The sequence below is a fragment of the Acomys minous genome, assembly GCF_964271855.1.
Source record: "Acomys minous genome assembly, chromosome: 14".
In the NCBI taxonomy this organism is placed as follows: domain Eukaryota; kingdom Metazoa; phylum Chordata; class Mammalia; order Rodentia; family Muridae; genus Acomys; species Acomys minous.
This window is the reverse complement of record NC_140496.1, coordinates 8,025,470-8,042,517: the sequence shown is the minus strand read 5'-3', so window position 1 is coordinate 8,042,517 and position 17,048 is coordinate 8,025,470. Positions and strand designations below refer to the sequence as shown.

Here is a 17,048-nt window from a genome sequence, read left to right as displayed (position 1 = left end):
TTGTTTGTTTGTTTGTTTTTTTCGAGATATAGTTTCTCTGTGTATTCATGGCTTTCCTGGAAATCTCTTTGTAGAACAGGCTGTCCTAGAACTCACAGAGATCCCCTGCCTCTACCTCCTGAGTGCCGGGATTAAAGGTGTGCACCACCACGCTCAGCATAAAATAAGTATTAAAGAAAAAAAAAAAAAGAAGCCAACCTCACTACACCCCTCAGTAACCCTACTGCTCATCCTGTTGCACTCCAAGGAGGCCCCAGACAGTAACTGAGTCCCCTGGGTGTCTTCATCGGTGGCAGACTTGTCCTTGTCCTGTCTGACACTTGCTTTAAATAACATTCTCTGGCTGCTTTGCAAGCTCCACGGGATTTTTATTTCTACTCCTTGAGAAAAGGCCAAGAGCATGGACACACTGGACTCCCAACCTTGACTGCCTGTGATGTCCCCTCCGCCGCTTTTCACCCTGGCAAGGTAGGCACCCGGGCCCCCCACCCCCACCCCCGTCCTCCCACAACCCAAGAAGCAGGACCCCCACAAATCACAAAGGAGCTTTATTTATAAATCTCACTTAGGACGTGGGTTCCGTACCTGTAAAACAACTTGTAAAAAGCAGAGGGCCTGCTCTGGTGGGAAGTCCTTGTATGCTGTGCCCTTGAGGGCCTGAGTCCATGATCGCAATGGCCGGAGGGCGGGACGGCCTCCTCTTCACCAAGCCAAGGTCTGGGTTGGCAAGAATGTGGAAGTGACAGATGATGTCTGCTCAACTGGGGCCAGAGACCTGCTGCGTTCCTCTGGCCAACCCTGTCTTGGTCCAGGGCCCAGTTCGCTGTCCCCATCCAGCTGCCCAGGTAGCCGTGCCCCCAACACCCAGGGCAAGGGGCAGTGGGGCAAGGAGCTGCCACATAAGTCCCACCACGTGGTAACTTCTCAGGCTTCAGGCTCCGATTCACCATCATCTTGGTAAGCCCCCAACTCATCCATCCAGACTAGAAGCAAGAGGGGATCAAAATCAGGAGGGGGGCCCGGGCAGTGGTGGTGCACGCCTTTAATCCCAGCACTTGGAAGGCAGAGGTAGGCAGATCGCTGTGAGTTCGAAGCGGCCAGGACAGTCAAGGCTACAGAGAAACCCTATCTCGAAAAACAAAAAACCAAAACCAAACAAACAAAAATCAAGTGGGGGTTCCCTCCACCTTAACGTGTCCTCTGCCTGCCTCCTCTATAGCCCCAACTTTCTTCACCCCAGGCCCCCACCTCCCAGCATCAGGGTCACCAAAGGCTAAGACATCCCCAGTGCCTCGAGTCCCCCACCACTTGGTCTCTCCTTGGGGACTTGGGGAGATCAGAGTCTCCTCGTGCTTATGGATCTGGGGGAGGTGTCCAAGTTGGGGTGCTTCCTCAGGACTCCTGGAGTATATGACAAGTGTTCCCAGCTTTCAGGGCCCTGGTGTAGTCCACTGCTGTTCTGTTTTAATCATCCCATAGGCAGCATCAACAGCACCGCCACGTGCAGGGCCTGAGGCTCTTGTCTGACCTCCATCTCTCTCGTCTTCCCTGCACAGAGGATGACATTGAGGCTCAGGAAGCCCTGAGGGGCAGGTAGAATTCAGGCTCAGGAATTCTGGAAGCGTGGTGGTTCCAGAAACTGTGGGTTCAAGAGACTGTGTGGGCCACCCCTCTGGATTCGCGCACCTCACAGTCGTCCAAACTTAAAAGGGGCTTCTCCCAGGGTTCAGAAGCCTCCATAAGTGCTCAGCTTTGAGCTGGGCGTGGTGGCGCATGCCTGTAATTCCAGCACTCGGGAGGCAGAGGCAGGTGGATTGCTGTGAGTTTGAGGCCAGCCTGGTCTACAAAGTGGCTCCAGGACAGCCAAGGCTAACACAGAGAGACCTTGTCTCAAAAAAAAAAAAAAGTGCTCAGCTTTGGCCTGAAATGTCACCCCACAATTTTGTGGGGTAACTAATGACCTTGGGAACTCTACAGAAGGAGATGCTGAGGTCTGGGGAGAAACCTGGGCTTATGGCAAAGCTGAGGCCTGGGTCTCTGCTGTCCTGTGTGTCTGCATAGACACGAGCTGTGAAGCAGGGAAGAAATGGGCCGGGAGCCTGGCTCCTTCTCCCGCCTCACTATGGGTATTCAGGGGAGTCACGGTCCTTTCCTCCTTCAGCCTCTAGTGTTGGAAGGAGAGAAAACCGAGGTGTGCCTCCATCACATCACTTCGCCTGGTGAGGGGCTCTGGGAAGAGCCTCAAAAGAGACTGAGTACTGGGGTTTGGCTAGAGCTTGTCCCCAGAGGGCCCTGTGTCCTCTCCTGGAAGCTTGGCCCTCCATGTGGTGACGGTTTCTTTAAGAGGGGTGGCCAGGCAGACTGGTAACTGGTGTGGCTGCCTTCTACAGGGATCCAGGGTGGCTCCTCTGGGCTCTCAGCCTGTCGACTGAGGGTTATTCCTACCTCTCCCTGAGACCTATTCCTTACGGGCCTGCTCCGCCAGGATGCCACCCACCCCGATGGGATTCAATGATTACCCATCTGTAGCCAAGGGGTGAGGTCTATACTAAGTCAGTTCCCAAAGACCTGTGAAAAAATGACCCACTTCCTTAGCATGGGCCACCAGCCACACTGTCCCCCGCCTGTCACCTTTTTTTCCCTTTGGTGCTGGGAAATAATAGAGTCAGGGCCATGAGCGCTCCGCCCACCCCTGAGCATAGGCAACCCCTTTGCAACAGTTATTTTGAGACAAGGTCTGGCTAAGTTGTTCTGGCTGGCCTTGAGCTTTCTTTGGAGTTCAGGCAGCCTTGAGCTTGTGCTTGTCCTGTCTCAGTTTCCCCAGTAGCTGGGATTGTGGACCTGCCCCACCAGGTCTGGCTCAATGTATCTCCATTCAGTGCACAGGAGAGTGGTCCTCTCCTACCAGCTCCGAGGGCATCAACAGGAGACAGATGAGATGCCAGTCTACACCCCACCCTATCATGCTGTCTGTCCAGGAACATTTCCCTCACATCTGGAAGACCCAAGGACAGCTACCGCCTGGCGTAGGGCTGTTTCCCAGTCTATCCTGTTGTCCAAGTGCCATGGAGGATGCTGGCCACTGCTGTTGTGCTAAGACATGGCATGGGGACCAGCCCAGACCAATCCATCCTCCTCCCAGCTGCCAGCAGGGTCTGCCCAGGTAATTGTTCGATGAGCCACAACCTGCCAGGCAGGGCTGGCATCATGGCAAAGGGGATCAGACTGGAATGGCCACAGAGAGGAGCATATATTAACAAGCTCAGGGGAGGAGATGGGAACCAGGTCAGGCCATGACACGGAAGGGGTCCTGGGAGCAGTCTCCTGTGTAGTGGTGTTGCCTCACCTGGCTGCTTGGGGTCCCTGGAAAGCCCCACGCCTGTCGGGGTTGGGGGCGTAACGATGATGTGGGGAACGCTCAGGTGATTGTCACTCAGCACGGGGGCCTCGTCATGGCTGCTGCTGCTGCTGCTGACACACATCTTAAAGCCTGAGGGACACATGACATGACAGAAAGAACATCATCAGCCCCTCTGGGCAGTGCCTGCCAAAGTCACGCAGTCCCTCTGCCGCACTCTGAGAGTGCCCATGCTCCACAAAGGGACGCTGCCTTTCTCACTGCACAGATGGGGAAACTGAGGCTCAGGAGATGGAAAGGCATCCCCAACCTCACACAGCTCCACGAGGACACTGAGCTCTGCCCATCCCCAGAGATATGCTTGCAAGCGATGATAGCCCTTGAGGGGCATCTCCTCAGAGTGTTTTCTACAAGTCTCCATGCTGGTTGCATGCTTCTCCTGAGCCTGGGAATATCCCCTTGACTGAAGTTGTGAGCCTAGACTTTAACAGCTGAGCCATCTCTCCAGCCATTGGGAATGTCTTTGTATGAAGGCTATTCAGGGAAAGCCCTGGTCGTTTGGTGCACATGTGTGAGGTAAGGTCTTGCTTCATGACTTGGACTGTCCTCAAACATGTAGCAACCATGTCACCTCAGCTTCCTAGGCACTGGGACAACAGGCATGCGTTACTACACCTCAATTCAAATGTTCCGGCTGCCTGTGCCACCTTGTCAGTTTGGGCATGTCCCTAATTCAGCACGCCTGCTCTCGCCCTCCTGAGCTACAGATCTCCAGTGAGTTGTTGCTACCTGTCTGTACTGGTTTGAGTGAGAACGGCTCCCGCAGGCTCGTATAGTGTATTTGAATGCTTGGGCCCCAGCTGGTGGAACTGCTTGGGAAGGATTAGGAGGTGTGGCCTTGTTGGGGGAGGCGTGTCCCTGGGGGTGTGGCCTTTGAGGTTTCAAAAGCCCATGCTATCTCTGCCTCCTGCTCACGGATCAGATGCAAGCTCTCAGCCACTGCTCCAGCACCATGCCTGCTGCCGTACTCCCCAGCGTGATGGTCTCCAATGTCACTGGCTTCCTCCATCCCCTCACGCTTTTGCTTTTTTGTTTTGTTTTGTTTGTGGTCTGTTGTTTTTGTTTTCGAGACAGGGTTTCTCTATGTAGCCCTGGCTGTCCTGGACTCACTTTGTAGACCAGGCTGGCCTCGAACTCATAGTGATTCCCCCAGCCTCTGCCTCCTGAGTGCTGGGATATGCCGGCCCCCTATCTGGAATGCACTCTCCTTTACCAAGGAATGAGTTGCTATCCATCCCTCAAACCCCAGCATAGTATGTTCATTTTGGGGGAAGATGGTTCAGGCTACGAAAGTGTGACTGCTCTGAGCTGTGTTTACTTATTCACAGGCACTGAGGGGGCAGCTCATATCTCCTGCTTTTGCTCAGGGCACCTAAAGGTAGCCACCACTTCCTTATTTGTCCCCATAAGCCCAGCACAGATCCTGGAGCAGAGCAAGTGGCAAGGTTTTTTTTTTTTTCTAAATTAAATAATCAAACCCTTCAGACACCTTTGAATTTGGGGTCCTGTCTTTATCCTAAAGACTTGGGATCTGTGTGGGGTGGAGGAAGCCCTGAGTGAATATGTAGTGTTGGCACGGGCACTGCCATGGCAAGAATCTCTGTATCTCGCATCCACAGAGACGGCAAAGCCTCCCTGGGTCCAGGAGGGATGCTGACAGCAGCTTCCTTCTCCTGGATGGTTACAGTCCAGATGACGCTCCCCCACAGAGACCTCGCACCAAGACTTGCCAACTCCTCTTCCTTATGCTGTACACACGAGTGCACCAAGTTTCCCTGCTGCGGTTATACAGTGGCTACCCTCCACAGGGACAGCACGGCCTGACTGAGCCCAGCTTTTCTGTCTGTGTGTCTGTCCTCCCTTCATTCCCACACAGCCCTGGTCAGCTTTCCAGGAACAAGTGCTGCAGGATGCAACAGGGGGCTAAAAATCATAGAGTCCTAAGTGACTGTCCCTAACTCAACACAGGGAAGCCCCGGCCACTGTCAGGGTGTCCCCAAGATGTGGTGCTTCCGTCCTAGTGGGGAGCAGACTTGGGATTCATTCTAAAGAACAGAATGGGGGCTGGAGAGATGGCTCAGAGGTTGAGAGTACTGACTGTTCTTCTAGAGGTCCTGAGTTCAATTCCCAGCAACCACATGGTGGCTCATAACCATCTACAATGAGATCTGGTGCCCTCTTCTGGAGTGTAGGCATACATGTAGGCAGAACATTATATATATATATATATATATATATATATATATATATATATATATATATATATTTATATATACATAGTTACATTTTTTTTAAATGGGCAGAAATGGCAGTCCTTGGGCCAATGGCCACGTGGGAGGTTCTATTTTTTCTTTTCCTTTCTTTGGTTTGAGACAGGGTCTCATTATGTATCCCAGGCTAGTCACAAACTTTTAATCCTCCTGCCTCAGCCCCCTCAGTGCTGGGATTACAGCCATGAGCCTCCATGACCTCTTAACCCACAACAGAACAGTACACAGAGGCTCGAGGTACCTCCCTGGTAAGGACACTGGGTATTATCATGTGTGAGCACGTTGTGTGTGTGCTCTGTCACATGGTCATATGGCAATGTCAGGAATGGGTCAGCATCCTCTTGTGACTCCACAGGTGGGGCAGCCAGAGGTACATGCCTGTGACCGAGTGTGACGTGTCTTGGTGAGGCTCGTCATGGTCCTCCTAGCAACTTATCATATGTAAGGGACCTTGCGGAGCAGCTGGCACTGGCAGTGTTGGTGGCCTCATACACAGGGTGGGGGTAGGGGGACTGGAGTTGGCACCTGGCCTCATCTCACAGGGGGCCACCGACAGATGGACACACTTCTCCGCCGATACCTTAAAGGAGCCAGCTTCTTAGGTCTCTCCCAGGAGAAGCCACCAGCCTACTGGCTAAGAATTCTGGCAGTTTGGAAGGCAGTGACAGAAAAGCCACAGCTCAAAATTCCCAGAGGATACAGGCCCCTGTGGAGGACCACTTGGCCCTCCTGTGATCCAAGCTCATGGTAGCTCCTCTCTGCTGGCCTCCATTGCCCTGCACCCCTGGGCCGATGACCTCCTAGCTGCCACTACACCATGGCCTTCTGAAAGCCAGGCATGAGGCTTGACTCTGTGTCGCCCTTGCTTTTAGCCTGTGCTCCTCACACCATTCCTTTTCCTATTGACAAAAATCAGAAGCTAAGCTATCCATCTCTGTTGGAAAACAGTCACCATGGTGACCGGAACATGACCAGCATCTCTCTCCTCATCTTCCTCACTCCTACTTTCACCCCATCTTACTCTGAGGGCTGACAAGCTCCAGCCCACCTTTCAATCCCTTCCCCTGACTTAGAGACCCTGAATTTCCTTGGCTGATTCTAGCACAGGCTAGACACAGGGGTGTCACACAGGAGCCAGCATAGAAAGCAGCCAAGGGCGTTGTTAGGCACCAAGCCCTGTTCCCGGGGTGTGTGTGTGTGTGTGTGTGTGTAATGATCTTTCCCCTATGTCCACAGCCCCTTCTGCCAAGTGCTACCTGCCCGTTACACAGATGTAAAAACTGAGGAGCAGAGAGAGCAATAACTCGGACATGGCTGACCATCTGGAAAGGAATAGCCAGGGTCCCCAAGCCGACTCCCAGTGCTGGTACTTCCTGTTCCAGCAATCATGAAAGATGCAGCACACAGTTCCTTGTACAGAGCTCTGTAGTAACTACTCCTGCCTCGGCTACAACTCTACCTCTGTGGTAGCCAAGGATCTACAGGGATGGCAGGGCGCGAACTCACCCTAATCATGCTCTTTATAAGCAGGCAGCCTAAAGGTCCCGGAATAAGAGCTGTGGCTGGCCAGCCCCTTCTGCCCCACACCAGGATGATCCCCAGAAAGTTGGTCCAGGACAAGCCTGACATTCCATCAGGCCAACACAGGGCATCACAGCCTGGGTGCGTGTATGCCCACCTTAAATCTGAAAGCAAAGCCTGGCTATGTGGGCAGAGCTTGTATCTGGGCCCTTTGTATGTGACTGAGTGAAGGATTTGCACAGCCAGGGGCCTTGGGGATCAGGTTCCACCTGGTCAGCCTTGTTCTTATGGCCCCCAGAGACCTTAACACAAGGAGATGCTGATCACCCCACAGCAACAGAGGGGCCTCCCGCTCATGAGAGAGCCTCCCTCCTCACCAGCGCTACCAACCAATAGTAAAGAATCACTCTCTGCTGGCAGGACTTAAGTCCTAACAAGGTGTGGAGTTTGAGCGCAGAGCCCTCAGCTTAAGCTGGAAGTATGTGGGGCTCGGGGATTCCAGGAAAAAGGCTTGATGCAGGGAGGGTGGGGGAGGAGGAGAAGGTGGGAGGAGGTGGGGGGGGGGAGAAGGAGGAGGCAGGGAGAAAGGAAGGGGGCAGGAGAATAAGAGGAAGGCAGGGAGGTGGAGAAGGGAGTAAACAGGGAAGAGGAAGGGAGACTGGGAGAAGAAATGAGAGGGGAGGGATGGAGAGAGGAGGGGGGGAGAGGGGAGGGGCAGCTCCCTAGCCTCCCCCTAAACCCCAGTGCGCAGCCTCACAGCCTTTGGGCAGAAGCAAAGCTCTCGGGAGGATTAGGCAACAGCGAAGATTACAACACAAATGCTAGCCACCCTAGGGGCCAGAGCTGTCATCTGTCAGTTCCATGCCTGCCTCTGGCTATTTCGAAGCCTGTTTTCAGAGGGACAGGTGAGGCCGGCTGCAGAGCAGGGACCCGGGCTTGTGGTAGGCCTGGAGCCTCTGCAGTAGTCCATCCTGGGCTGTGCCAAGTGCTGGGGTCTCCTGCCTTGACCTTCCTTCTCTGCAGCACGCCAGTCTCTAGGCAAACCAGACCCCACAGACCCAGCCTAAAGCCACCTTCAGGGAAGCTGAACTCAGACACACCACCTTGGCAAGGATGGGCTTAGAGCTAGCTCTGCCCTCTGCTGGCTGTGGTGGTGACGATCCCGTGGCTGCCTGTGGGAGGAATCTGAGGTTTCTTCTGACTTTGAGCCAGGGCTTTCCACAGCCAAGGCTGGCCTTCCCCCCCCACCCCCCCAATCCTCCGGCCCACAACTCCCAAGTGCTGGGATTGCAAGGGTGCCTCACCACACCCATCTTCCTGCTCTTGTCTCCTTTTGGCTTTCACCCTGGGAAACAGTTACCCAGAAGTCTCCTTTACCCCCAAAGGGGCTGAGTCTCTGCTTTCCGTGAGCCAGGCACTGGCCGCAAGAGCTTCCTGGAGGTTAAAGCAGCCCCGGTTGGGAACCCCCGAACTAGGGTGACTGTGCAGATGGGTGTCTTGGCTCTTTGGCTCCTTGAGCCTTGATCTCCCTGGCTGTTAAAAAATGGAGCTTATAGAAACCCTATGCATGTGGGCAACATGGCCTGCAGCAGTCCCACTGGCAAGGCACTGGGGGACACTAAGCTGGTTGCCGTCTCCCCACCAAGCTGGCCAACCCCCTGCTGCAGCCTCTCCAGATGAGGTAAGCAGGGCCTGTTATTCTCCTGATAGTCTCCTGTGCCTCTAAGCCTTCCTGCCTCAGCTCTCATTCCTGATTCTTCTAAAGCTCAGGGCCAAGGGAGCTCATGCCCATGACCCCACATCTAGCTTACCTAGGATCCCAGGTGCAGGGCAAGGTCCCCTGCCCTGCGCTCAGCAATCCCCCAAGCTTCCCCAGGTCACGACAGGCTCAGGCAAAGTTCTGGTCGTGAGCAGGCATTTATGGCTCACAGGTGCCCTCTACTGGCTCTTTGTAAAACAGCACTCGGGGTCTGCTGGGAGCCTGTCCAATGACTCCCCTCTTCAAGGAAGCAACTTTCACACCCAAGGCACAACAACCTGCCAAAACCAGCACAGCTGGAGGCAGACAGACTTGGCAGTAGCTCCACCTGTTTCAAATTCCTATTTCTCGCCGGGCGTGGTGGCACACGCCTTTAATCCCAGCACTTGGGAGGCAGAGGCAGGCGGATTGCTGTGAGTTCGAGGCCAGCCTGGTCTACAAAGCGAGTCCAGGACAGCCAAGGCTACACAGAGAAACCCTGTCTCAAAAAAAAAAAAAAAAAAAAAACCAAAAGAAAATCAAATTCCTATTTCTCCCCTGATGGGGGTACAAAATGACCCCCACAGAAGGGCTAGACCAATGTCTCTCAACCTGGGCGTCATGACTCCCAAAACAACCCTTACACAAGAGTCACCTAAGACTGTTAGAAAACACAGATATTTACATTATAATTCATAACAGTATCAAAATTACAGTTGGGAAGCAGCAATGGAAAAAAATTTATGGTTGGGCGGGGTGGTCACCACAACATAAGGAACTGTAGTAAAGGGTCACAGCTAGGGAGGTTGAGAACCACTGGGCTAGACTGTCATTAATATATCCCATCGAAGAACACCTCTTATTGCACCTTCCAGGGGTACCAGCTGTCACTAATGCCAGGCAGTTCATCTTTAGCACGTCCCCATCAAACGAACCAATCCTAGGCACCTGGAGTGCAGATGAGCCAGGAGGCTCTACCAGTCTCTGAATACAGCCGGGGTGGGTGCTACATAGAATATTACTGGTTCTGGGAGCTGGAAGTGTTCTTAGCAGGTAGAGAGCTCTCTCAGCATGCACAATGCCTTGGGGTTCACCCATAGCAGCATTTAGAAAGGGGGTGATGGCACAGGCCTGCAACGTCAGGCTTCAGGATAAGGTAGAGGCAGAAGGATCAAGAGTTCAGCCTCAGGCTGCAGAGATGGCTCAGAGGTTAAGAGCCCTGGCTGCTCTTCCAGAGGTCCTGAGTTCAATTCCCAGCAACCACATGGTGGCTAACAACCATCTATAATGTGATCTGATGCCCTCTTCTGGCCTGCAGGTGTACATGCAGGCAGAGCACTGTATACATAATAAAATCATTAAAAGAAAGAAAGTTAGTTCAGTCTCAGCATGGCACCTGGGAGTCACCTTTCCCTTTCTTGTTGAATGGCCATGGACTTGGGAAAGAGGCCTGTCTGGGCCAGGACTGCCCACTTGTTGCGTCACACCTCTGTTACTCACTTCTGAGTACAGGACAATCCGGGCTCTGGCCCTGGAGGAGCTCCGGTCTGGCAACAGGCATCTATTGTGCACCAACTGTGTACCAGGCACTGACACCATGCGCTGGGCACACAACAGAGACCAAAATGACCCCATGGATGTTTCTCCGCCTGCCCCACTGAGCCCTCCCTGCCTCATGCTCCAGGTTCCAGCCAGAGAAACGGGGGTGGGGGGGAGGAGAAATGGTTTCCCTATCAAAGGTAGCTAGCCGGTATTCCATAACCCTCCCCCACCTTGTGCCTGTTGTCTCCAGCTCTGGACACTCCGCCAAGCTCTATCACATGCTTCCCCTTTGTGCCAAGTAGGCAATCATGTGAGGCCCTGCCTACGTCAGGACGGAAGGCGGTGAGCGCTGGCTCTGGGTGAGCTTACTTCACATCCTTTTCACCAAAAGCAGCTGCCAGGTGACTTAAAAAAAAGATTTATTTATTATTATGTGTTTATTTATTATTAATTAATAAACTTATTTATTATGTACACCTGCAAGCCAGAAGAAGGCACCAGATCTCATTATAGATGGTTGTGAACCACCATGTGGTTGCTGGGATTTGAACTCAGGACCTCTAGAAGAGTAGTTAGTGCTCTTAACCTCTGAGCCATCGCTCCAGTCCTGCCAGGCAACTTCTTACTTGTGCTTTTCTTTGGGGGGGCGGGGAGGGAAAGCACTGAGATCATTCTTCCCAACAAATGGACCACACAGATTGCAGGGTCTGCTTGGGGAAAGAAGGGACAGACCCCCAGGTGAACACTTTACTGGGAGGGGCCACCATGCTGAGACATGGTGAAGTCACACAGAAACTTAAGAGTCTGGGTTGGTCCCAAGAGGCATGAGGACAAACCACAGACCGTTGCTGGCTTGAGGGGAGATGGTGGGAGTTCAGGAGGATGCTCAGAGGGGCCCAATCGAAGCAACAAGAGGGACAGAGAAGGGTGCTAGGGCAGCTGCTGCCTTAGCAAAGGCCCTGGGGGCAGGAAGCAGGGGCTGAGCAGGCAGAGAAAGCTAAGACTCTCTCAGAACTCAAAGGGCAAATGCGGGTGAGGGATCCAGACTTCTAGCCCTTCGTGTCCTGTCCCTTCCCTCTCTTTTTTTAATCCCAAGCACAGGAAAAGCCTAGTGTTACCGCAGATGCTGCCATGGCTCTGCTAGTTTTTACCTTTTCACAGCAGCCTGGGCCCAACAGAGATGGTTTAAAATCTCTTTTCAATTAAGGGAAAAGCTCCTGCTTGCGTCAGGGCGCTGATCTGGAGCTTGCATGGGGAGGGGCCTGTGAAGAGGTTCCCAGGGAGTCCAGGCTAAGGGCTGACCTCCCGCCTGCTCGCCTGTACATCCAGCAACCAGTGCCTGCCATCCTGCAGGGCCCTCAGGGAAGGCGGCTGGGTCTCAGCTATGGTGAGGGGATTCACAGGGTCCAACCCTGGTCTCATCACCGATCAGCTTTGGCGTTTTCTCCTTGCCCTCAGCCTGTCCGCCATAAACTGGACACAGGAAGGTGACCGTAGCTTAGTCGCTGGAAACAAGCAAAGCCGGACTCACTGCACACATCTGTCATCTCTGGGTCAACCGTGCACACATGTCTTCCCAGGGCCTGGGAAGCTGAGGCAGGAGGATTGTCCTGTTTCATTTGTTTACTTCTTGAGATAAGGCCTTGCTCTGCTGTGCAGACCTTGAAATCTTGATCCTCCTGCCTCAGCCTCCTGCATTCGGAGGTGACAGTGTGTGCATCACCACATCCTACTCTGTGCAATTTGTTTTTCTCTGAAATCTGGCACATTCTCACCGTGGGACACGTGTACGCACACAGACACAGATACACACAGACACACACATCAACCTCAGTTGAGAAGCACAGGTGTGATTTGTATAATCCCAGCATTTGGGAAGCTGAGGCAGGAGGATGGCTGTTGAATTTGAGGTGATCCTTGGCTACAAAGTAAGTTTCAGGCCAGCCTGGGCTACAGAGTAAACTACGTCTCAAGAAGATTGTGTGTGTGTGTGTGTGTGTGTGTGTGTTGTGCATGTGTGAGCGTGTCATTGTTCTTGGTAATAACTTGGTATGCGTTCATGGCCCAGAGTAGGGACCTGAGAGCTGTTGGTTTCCTGTCCTTGGCATAGCCCGTCGCACACTAGGGAAGTCGTAGCCACACAAGGGGCTGAAGCACCCCCACACCAGGAGGCTCCATTCCCACGGAGGGCATTCCACTGGCTGTGTGCTTTGAGAATATTTCCTGCCCTCTCTGAGCACTCAAGAAGCTGAGGCAGGAGGATTATGAGCTGGAGGCCTGCCTGGACCCAACTCTAATCATAAGGAAAAAAAAAAAGAAAGAAAGAAAGAAAGAAAAGAAATAAAACAGTTTCTCCTGCCCCCCCCCAAGGCATTTTTCACCATAAGATTGCCAAATGATAACGACAGATATCTGTCAGCACTTCCATCTGCCATGTGGTAGGTGGGGGTGGGGAGCACCAGGTTCGACTGCTAGGAGGTCATTTGGCAAAGTCCTGAAACTATCAAGGACCCAGTGTGTCATACAGAACACTAAAGTGTAAAAGGGACACGCTGGGGGAATGCTGGGGAAAGCTGCTGGGGATCGGCTCGAGCCACACTGCACGTGCACCAAACTGTCATGGCACGCAGAGAGGGCATTCTCCTCCCCGTATTCCTGCTGGTCCAACTACCCCTGTGGAACTAGCCCACCTCTGCCTCAGAGTTCTGTCATTAAGGGCCTGTGCCACCACACCTGGCCAAAAAGTGGGGAAGGTGGGCTTGGGAGGGGTAGGCTGGCCAGCCTCCTGACCAGACACCTGCCTGTGTCCAGACAGATAAACAGCCAGTGTGGTGCTGACTTCTGAGTCTTGAGTGGCTTCAGGGCTCACTAAGTGGCTCCAGCACATGGGCTGGGGGTGGGGGTGGGGGTGGGGGACACAGGCGATTAGGGAGGGCATCTGCTCCCACCTACTGGGGCTGCCGCCCTAATTCCTGAGGACATCGGGTGTTGCCCGAGGCTTAGCTTAAGCACTGGTGACAAGGGAGACAAGAGGGTTAAGTCCTAGAGTGGGGCAGGGAGCTGGACAGTGCGTGGAGTGGGGCTAGATCACGTACTCCCGAGTTTCAAACCAGCTTTCAAGATCAGTGCACTCAGAGCTCAGCCTGTACAGAAGGTTCCAGAAGGAGATCTGGATCTGTTGTCAGGTCCCTGTGCTGACCACCCTGGGTGGCCTAGAACTTTCTATATAGCTGACGATGACCTTAAACTTCTGATCCTCCTGCCTCCACCTGCTGAATACCAGAATTGACAACTGAGCACCAGTCTTTTTGTAGAAATAATAAATAAATATATTATAAATACATAATATACACATAAACACATACATATACATATATACATTCACATGGAAATACATACATACACACCAGGCTGGCCTTGAACTACAGAGATCCACTAGTCTTTGCCTCCAGAGTACTGGCATTAAAGGTGTGAGCCACCATGCCCAGCTGGAGGAGGCAGAGGCAGGCAGAGCTCTGTGAGTTCGAGGCCAGCCTGATCTACAAAGCGAGTCTAGGACAGCAAAAGCTACACAGACAAATCTTGTCTTGGGAAAAAAAAAGTCATATGTTGTCATGCCTGGCCATACACATATAAATGCATACAGAACAGACACATATAATTTGCATTTTGAAGACTTTGGCTATTCAGTCAGCTTTGGTAAACCCTGGTTTACCACTGTGCAGAAATCAATAGGCCTTTTGGCCTAGAACACTGAATGTTTTTCCTGTTTGTACAAGGATAGCACTCAACCTGATAGATCTGAGTACAGAAACTACTAAATTATTGTTTATAGTGTGTGTGGGGGGGGGATTAAAAAGGATAGTTGGGACCCAGCACATAACACCTGGCCCATCTGCTGTGAAGTCAGGTTGCAGCAGACCCTGCCCCGGCTCCCCTCCCCCGAGACACTCTGGATGGCTCTCATGTGTGTCGAAAGCTTTGGATTCCTGGCCTAGAAAGTTCTGAGTGGGAAATGAGGCAGGGGAAATGAAGGGGCTTGATTTAATCTACTGACCCACCCAGGCCAGTGCGCTGGTCTCATTGTCAGAACTTGGGGTCTAATTGCTATAGCCTAGGGGACTCTAGTTGGCTGGTGGTCCAGAGGGGCTTTTAAGCAGCGGACCAGGGTTAGGGGTGGTTGTGGGGCTGGGACTGGCTCTCCTTCTTCTCTTCCTTTCCTAGAGTCTTAGAGTTGGCTTTCAGAGCTAAAAGGCATGTATCTCCAAACGCTGAGGAGGGGCGTGGCCTGCTTGTCAGTCACGCCATGCAGGATCAGGCTGGCCAGGACTCTCTGTGAAGGCCGGTCTACTCCCCTGTTCCCTCGGGACAGTGTTTCTCAACCTCCCTAAAGCTGCAGCCCTTTAATACAGTTCCTCAAGATGTGGTGACAACCCCTCTCCCCCAACCATCCAATTATTGCCATTGCTACCTCATAACTGTAATTTAGCTACTGTTGTGACCCACGGGTTGAGAGCCGCTGCCTTGGGAGCCATGACAGTGGAGAAGCAGCCCTCCTCACAGTCTTCCTTCTGAGTTCCCCAGAGGGCACAGACTGGCTGGCCAACTTTGTATTGTTGGCCTGGGCTCCCTCAGTGACTTGGGCTGACCTCTCCCCCTGCAGCACAGGCAAGTGTCCTGAGGCTTGCTTAACAAAGGATCACAAACTGTGTGGCTTAGGACTGTGGGACTCTATCTTCCCTCAGCTCTGGAGGCCGCTGGCCTGCAGTGGAGGTGGTTTTTGGGGCCAGGAACCCTAGGGGTGGTTCCTTCCTGCCTCTCCTGGTTCCAAGGGGCTCCCTTGTCTGCAGGCTCTCATGGCCATCTTTCTCTGTCTCCCTGCCCATGCAGACGTCACCCACTGGGTTTACAGTTTAGATAGAGCCCCTCAAATCTAGTGTGAACTCATCAAAGAGCCTCAGCTAACACACCTGCAAGGATCTCATCCCAAAGGAAGAGACACAGGGGCCTCACACTCTGGGATCCTTACATGAGGGGGATCCTGTTCAGCCTCCTGTAAATCGTCTCTCATCTTAGCTGCACTGAATTCTTGACCTCTTGACCTTTAATGTCCTCATCTATAAAATGGGCTCCAAGGAAGGAGAGCAGGCTACCAAGAAGAGACTTGATGCCCTATGAGCATATAAAGGGGGAGGAAGTCCCCCTTGGTCACAGTCATAGGGGAGGGGAGTAAGGGGAAAATGGGAGGGAGGGAGGAATGGGAGGATACAAGGGATGGGATAACCATTGAGATGTAATATGAATAAAATTTTTAAAAAATGGGCTCCAGCTTCCTAGGGGCTGGAGAATTCTCAGCCTCAATTCCCAACAATGCCACCACTGTGGGGTAGGGATCTGGTTGTATCTGAGGCCAGGACAGATGCTAGACACACACGGGACTCCAGGAGGCTAAAGGCCTTCTTTGGGAGTGGACCAGGGTTGTAAACTGGGGCAAGCTTTCTTTTACCAAGAAGCATACTGAGTGTGCACTCTGTGTCTTTATTGTGCGGGGACCCTAAGAGGAGACAAATATGGCTGTGTGAACATACAGACTAAGGAGGCACAGGAGATGGCTCAGAGGTTAGGAGCACTGTCTGCTCTTCCAGAGGTCCTGAGTTCAATTCCCAGCAACCACATGATGAGCCATGCCTCTTCTGGCATGCAGGGGAACAGGCAGGTAAAAATACTGTATACATAATAAACAAATAAATCTTTAAAAAGGGGGGACACAGGAGAGATGCTGAGGAGCCGTGAGGGACCCCAACATTAGGCTGGACTGGACGGATACTGGAGCTACCTTGGGTATGAGAACCGTGTCTCTGGCAGAGGGACCAGTAGGTACAAAGGCCCACTGGCAGGAGGAGACAAAAAATGGTGGGAAGCAGACTTTGGGGTAAAAGCAGGTGTGGGAAGCAGGGGACATTGAGGACAGTGGCACTGCAGGAGCCAGTGTGCTGTTGAGAAATTAGTATTTGGGGAATGGGAGGCTGGTGAGAAGGCTCAGCAGTCAGGAGCTCTTGCTGTTTTTTGTAAAGGACCTGAGGCCCTCATTTGGTTCCTAGCACCCACCTCAGGCTCACAACCCCCTGGAGTTCTAGCTTCTGGGGAATCTGGCCTCTGGCCTGGAGTTCTGGCCTCGCCTGAACTCAGGAGTAAATGAGTCTTTAAAAATAATTAGAGCCGGGCGTGGTGGCGCACACCTTTAATCCCAGCACTCGGGAGGCAGAGGCAGGCGGATCGCTGTGAGTTCGAGGCCAGCCTGGACTACAAAAGCGAGTCTAGGTCAGCCAAGGCTACACACAGCAACCTTGTCTCGAAAAAACCAAAAACCAATAAACCAATAAATAAATAAATAAAATAAAATTAGTTTTTTAAAAAAGACTATATATTTTATGTGTTTGAGTGTTTTGCTTGCATTTACGTTTGTGTTGGTAGAGGTTAGAAGAGGATGTTGGGCTCCCTGGATTTGGAGTTATGGACAGTTGTGGGTCACCATGTAAGGTGGGAAGAGCAAGAACAA

The 17,048-nt window shown here is 52.6% G+C and overlaps 1 protein-coding gene across 2 annotated transcripts in view; it reads right to left on the bottom strand.

The window, feature by feature from the left end:
* Positions 1-531: 531 nt before the first annotated feature.
* Positions 532-17,048, bottom strand: part of LOC311582882 (uncharacterized protein C16orf74 homolog) — a 25,982-nt gene continuing 9,465 nt past the window's right edge. Inside the window, exons 3-4 of one of the 2 annotated variants that reach the window (XM_084756178.1) lie at positions 3,347-3,490; positions 532-983 (exon numbers count right to left, since the gene is read on the bottom strand). In XM_084756178.1, coding sequence (XP_084612304.1) covers positions 925-983; positions 3,347-3,490 — 203 coding nt within the window. In that variant the 3' untranslated portion in view covers positions 532-924. The other variant, XM_084756177.1, reaches the window with a different exon arrangement.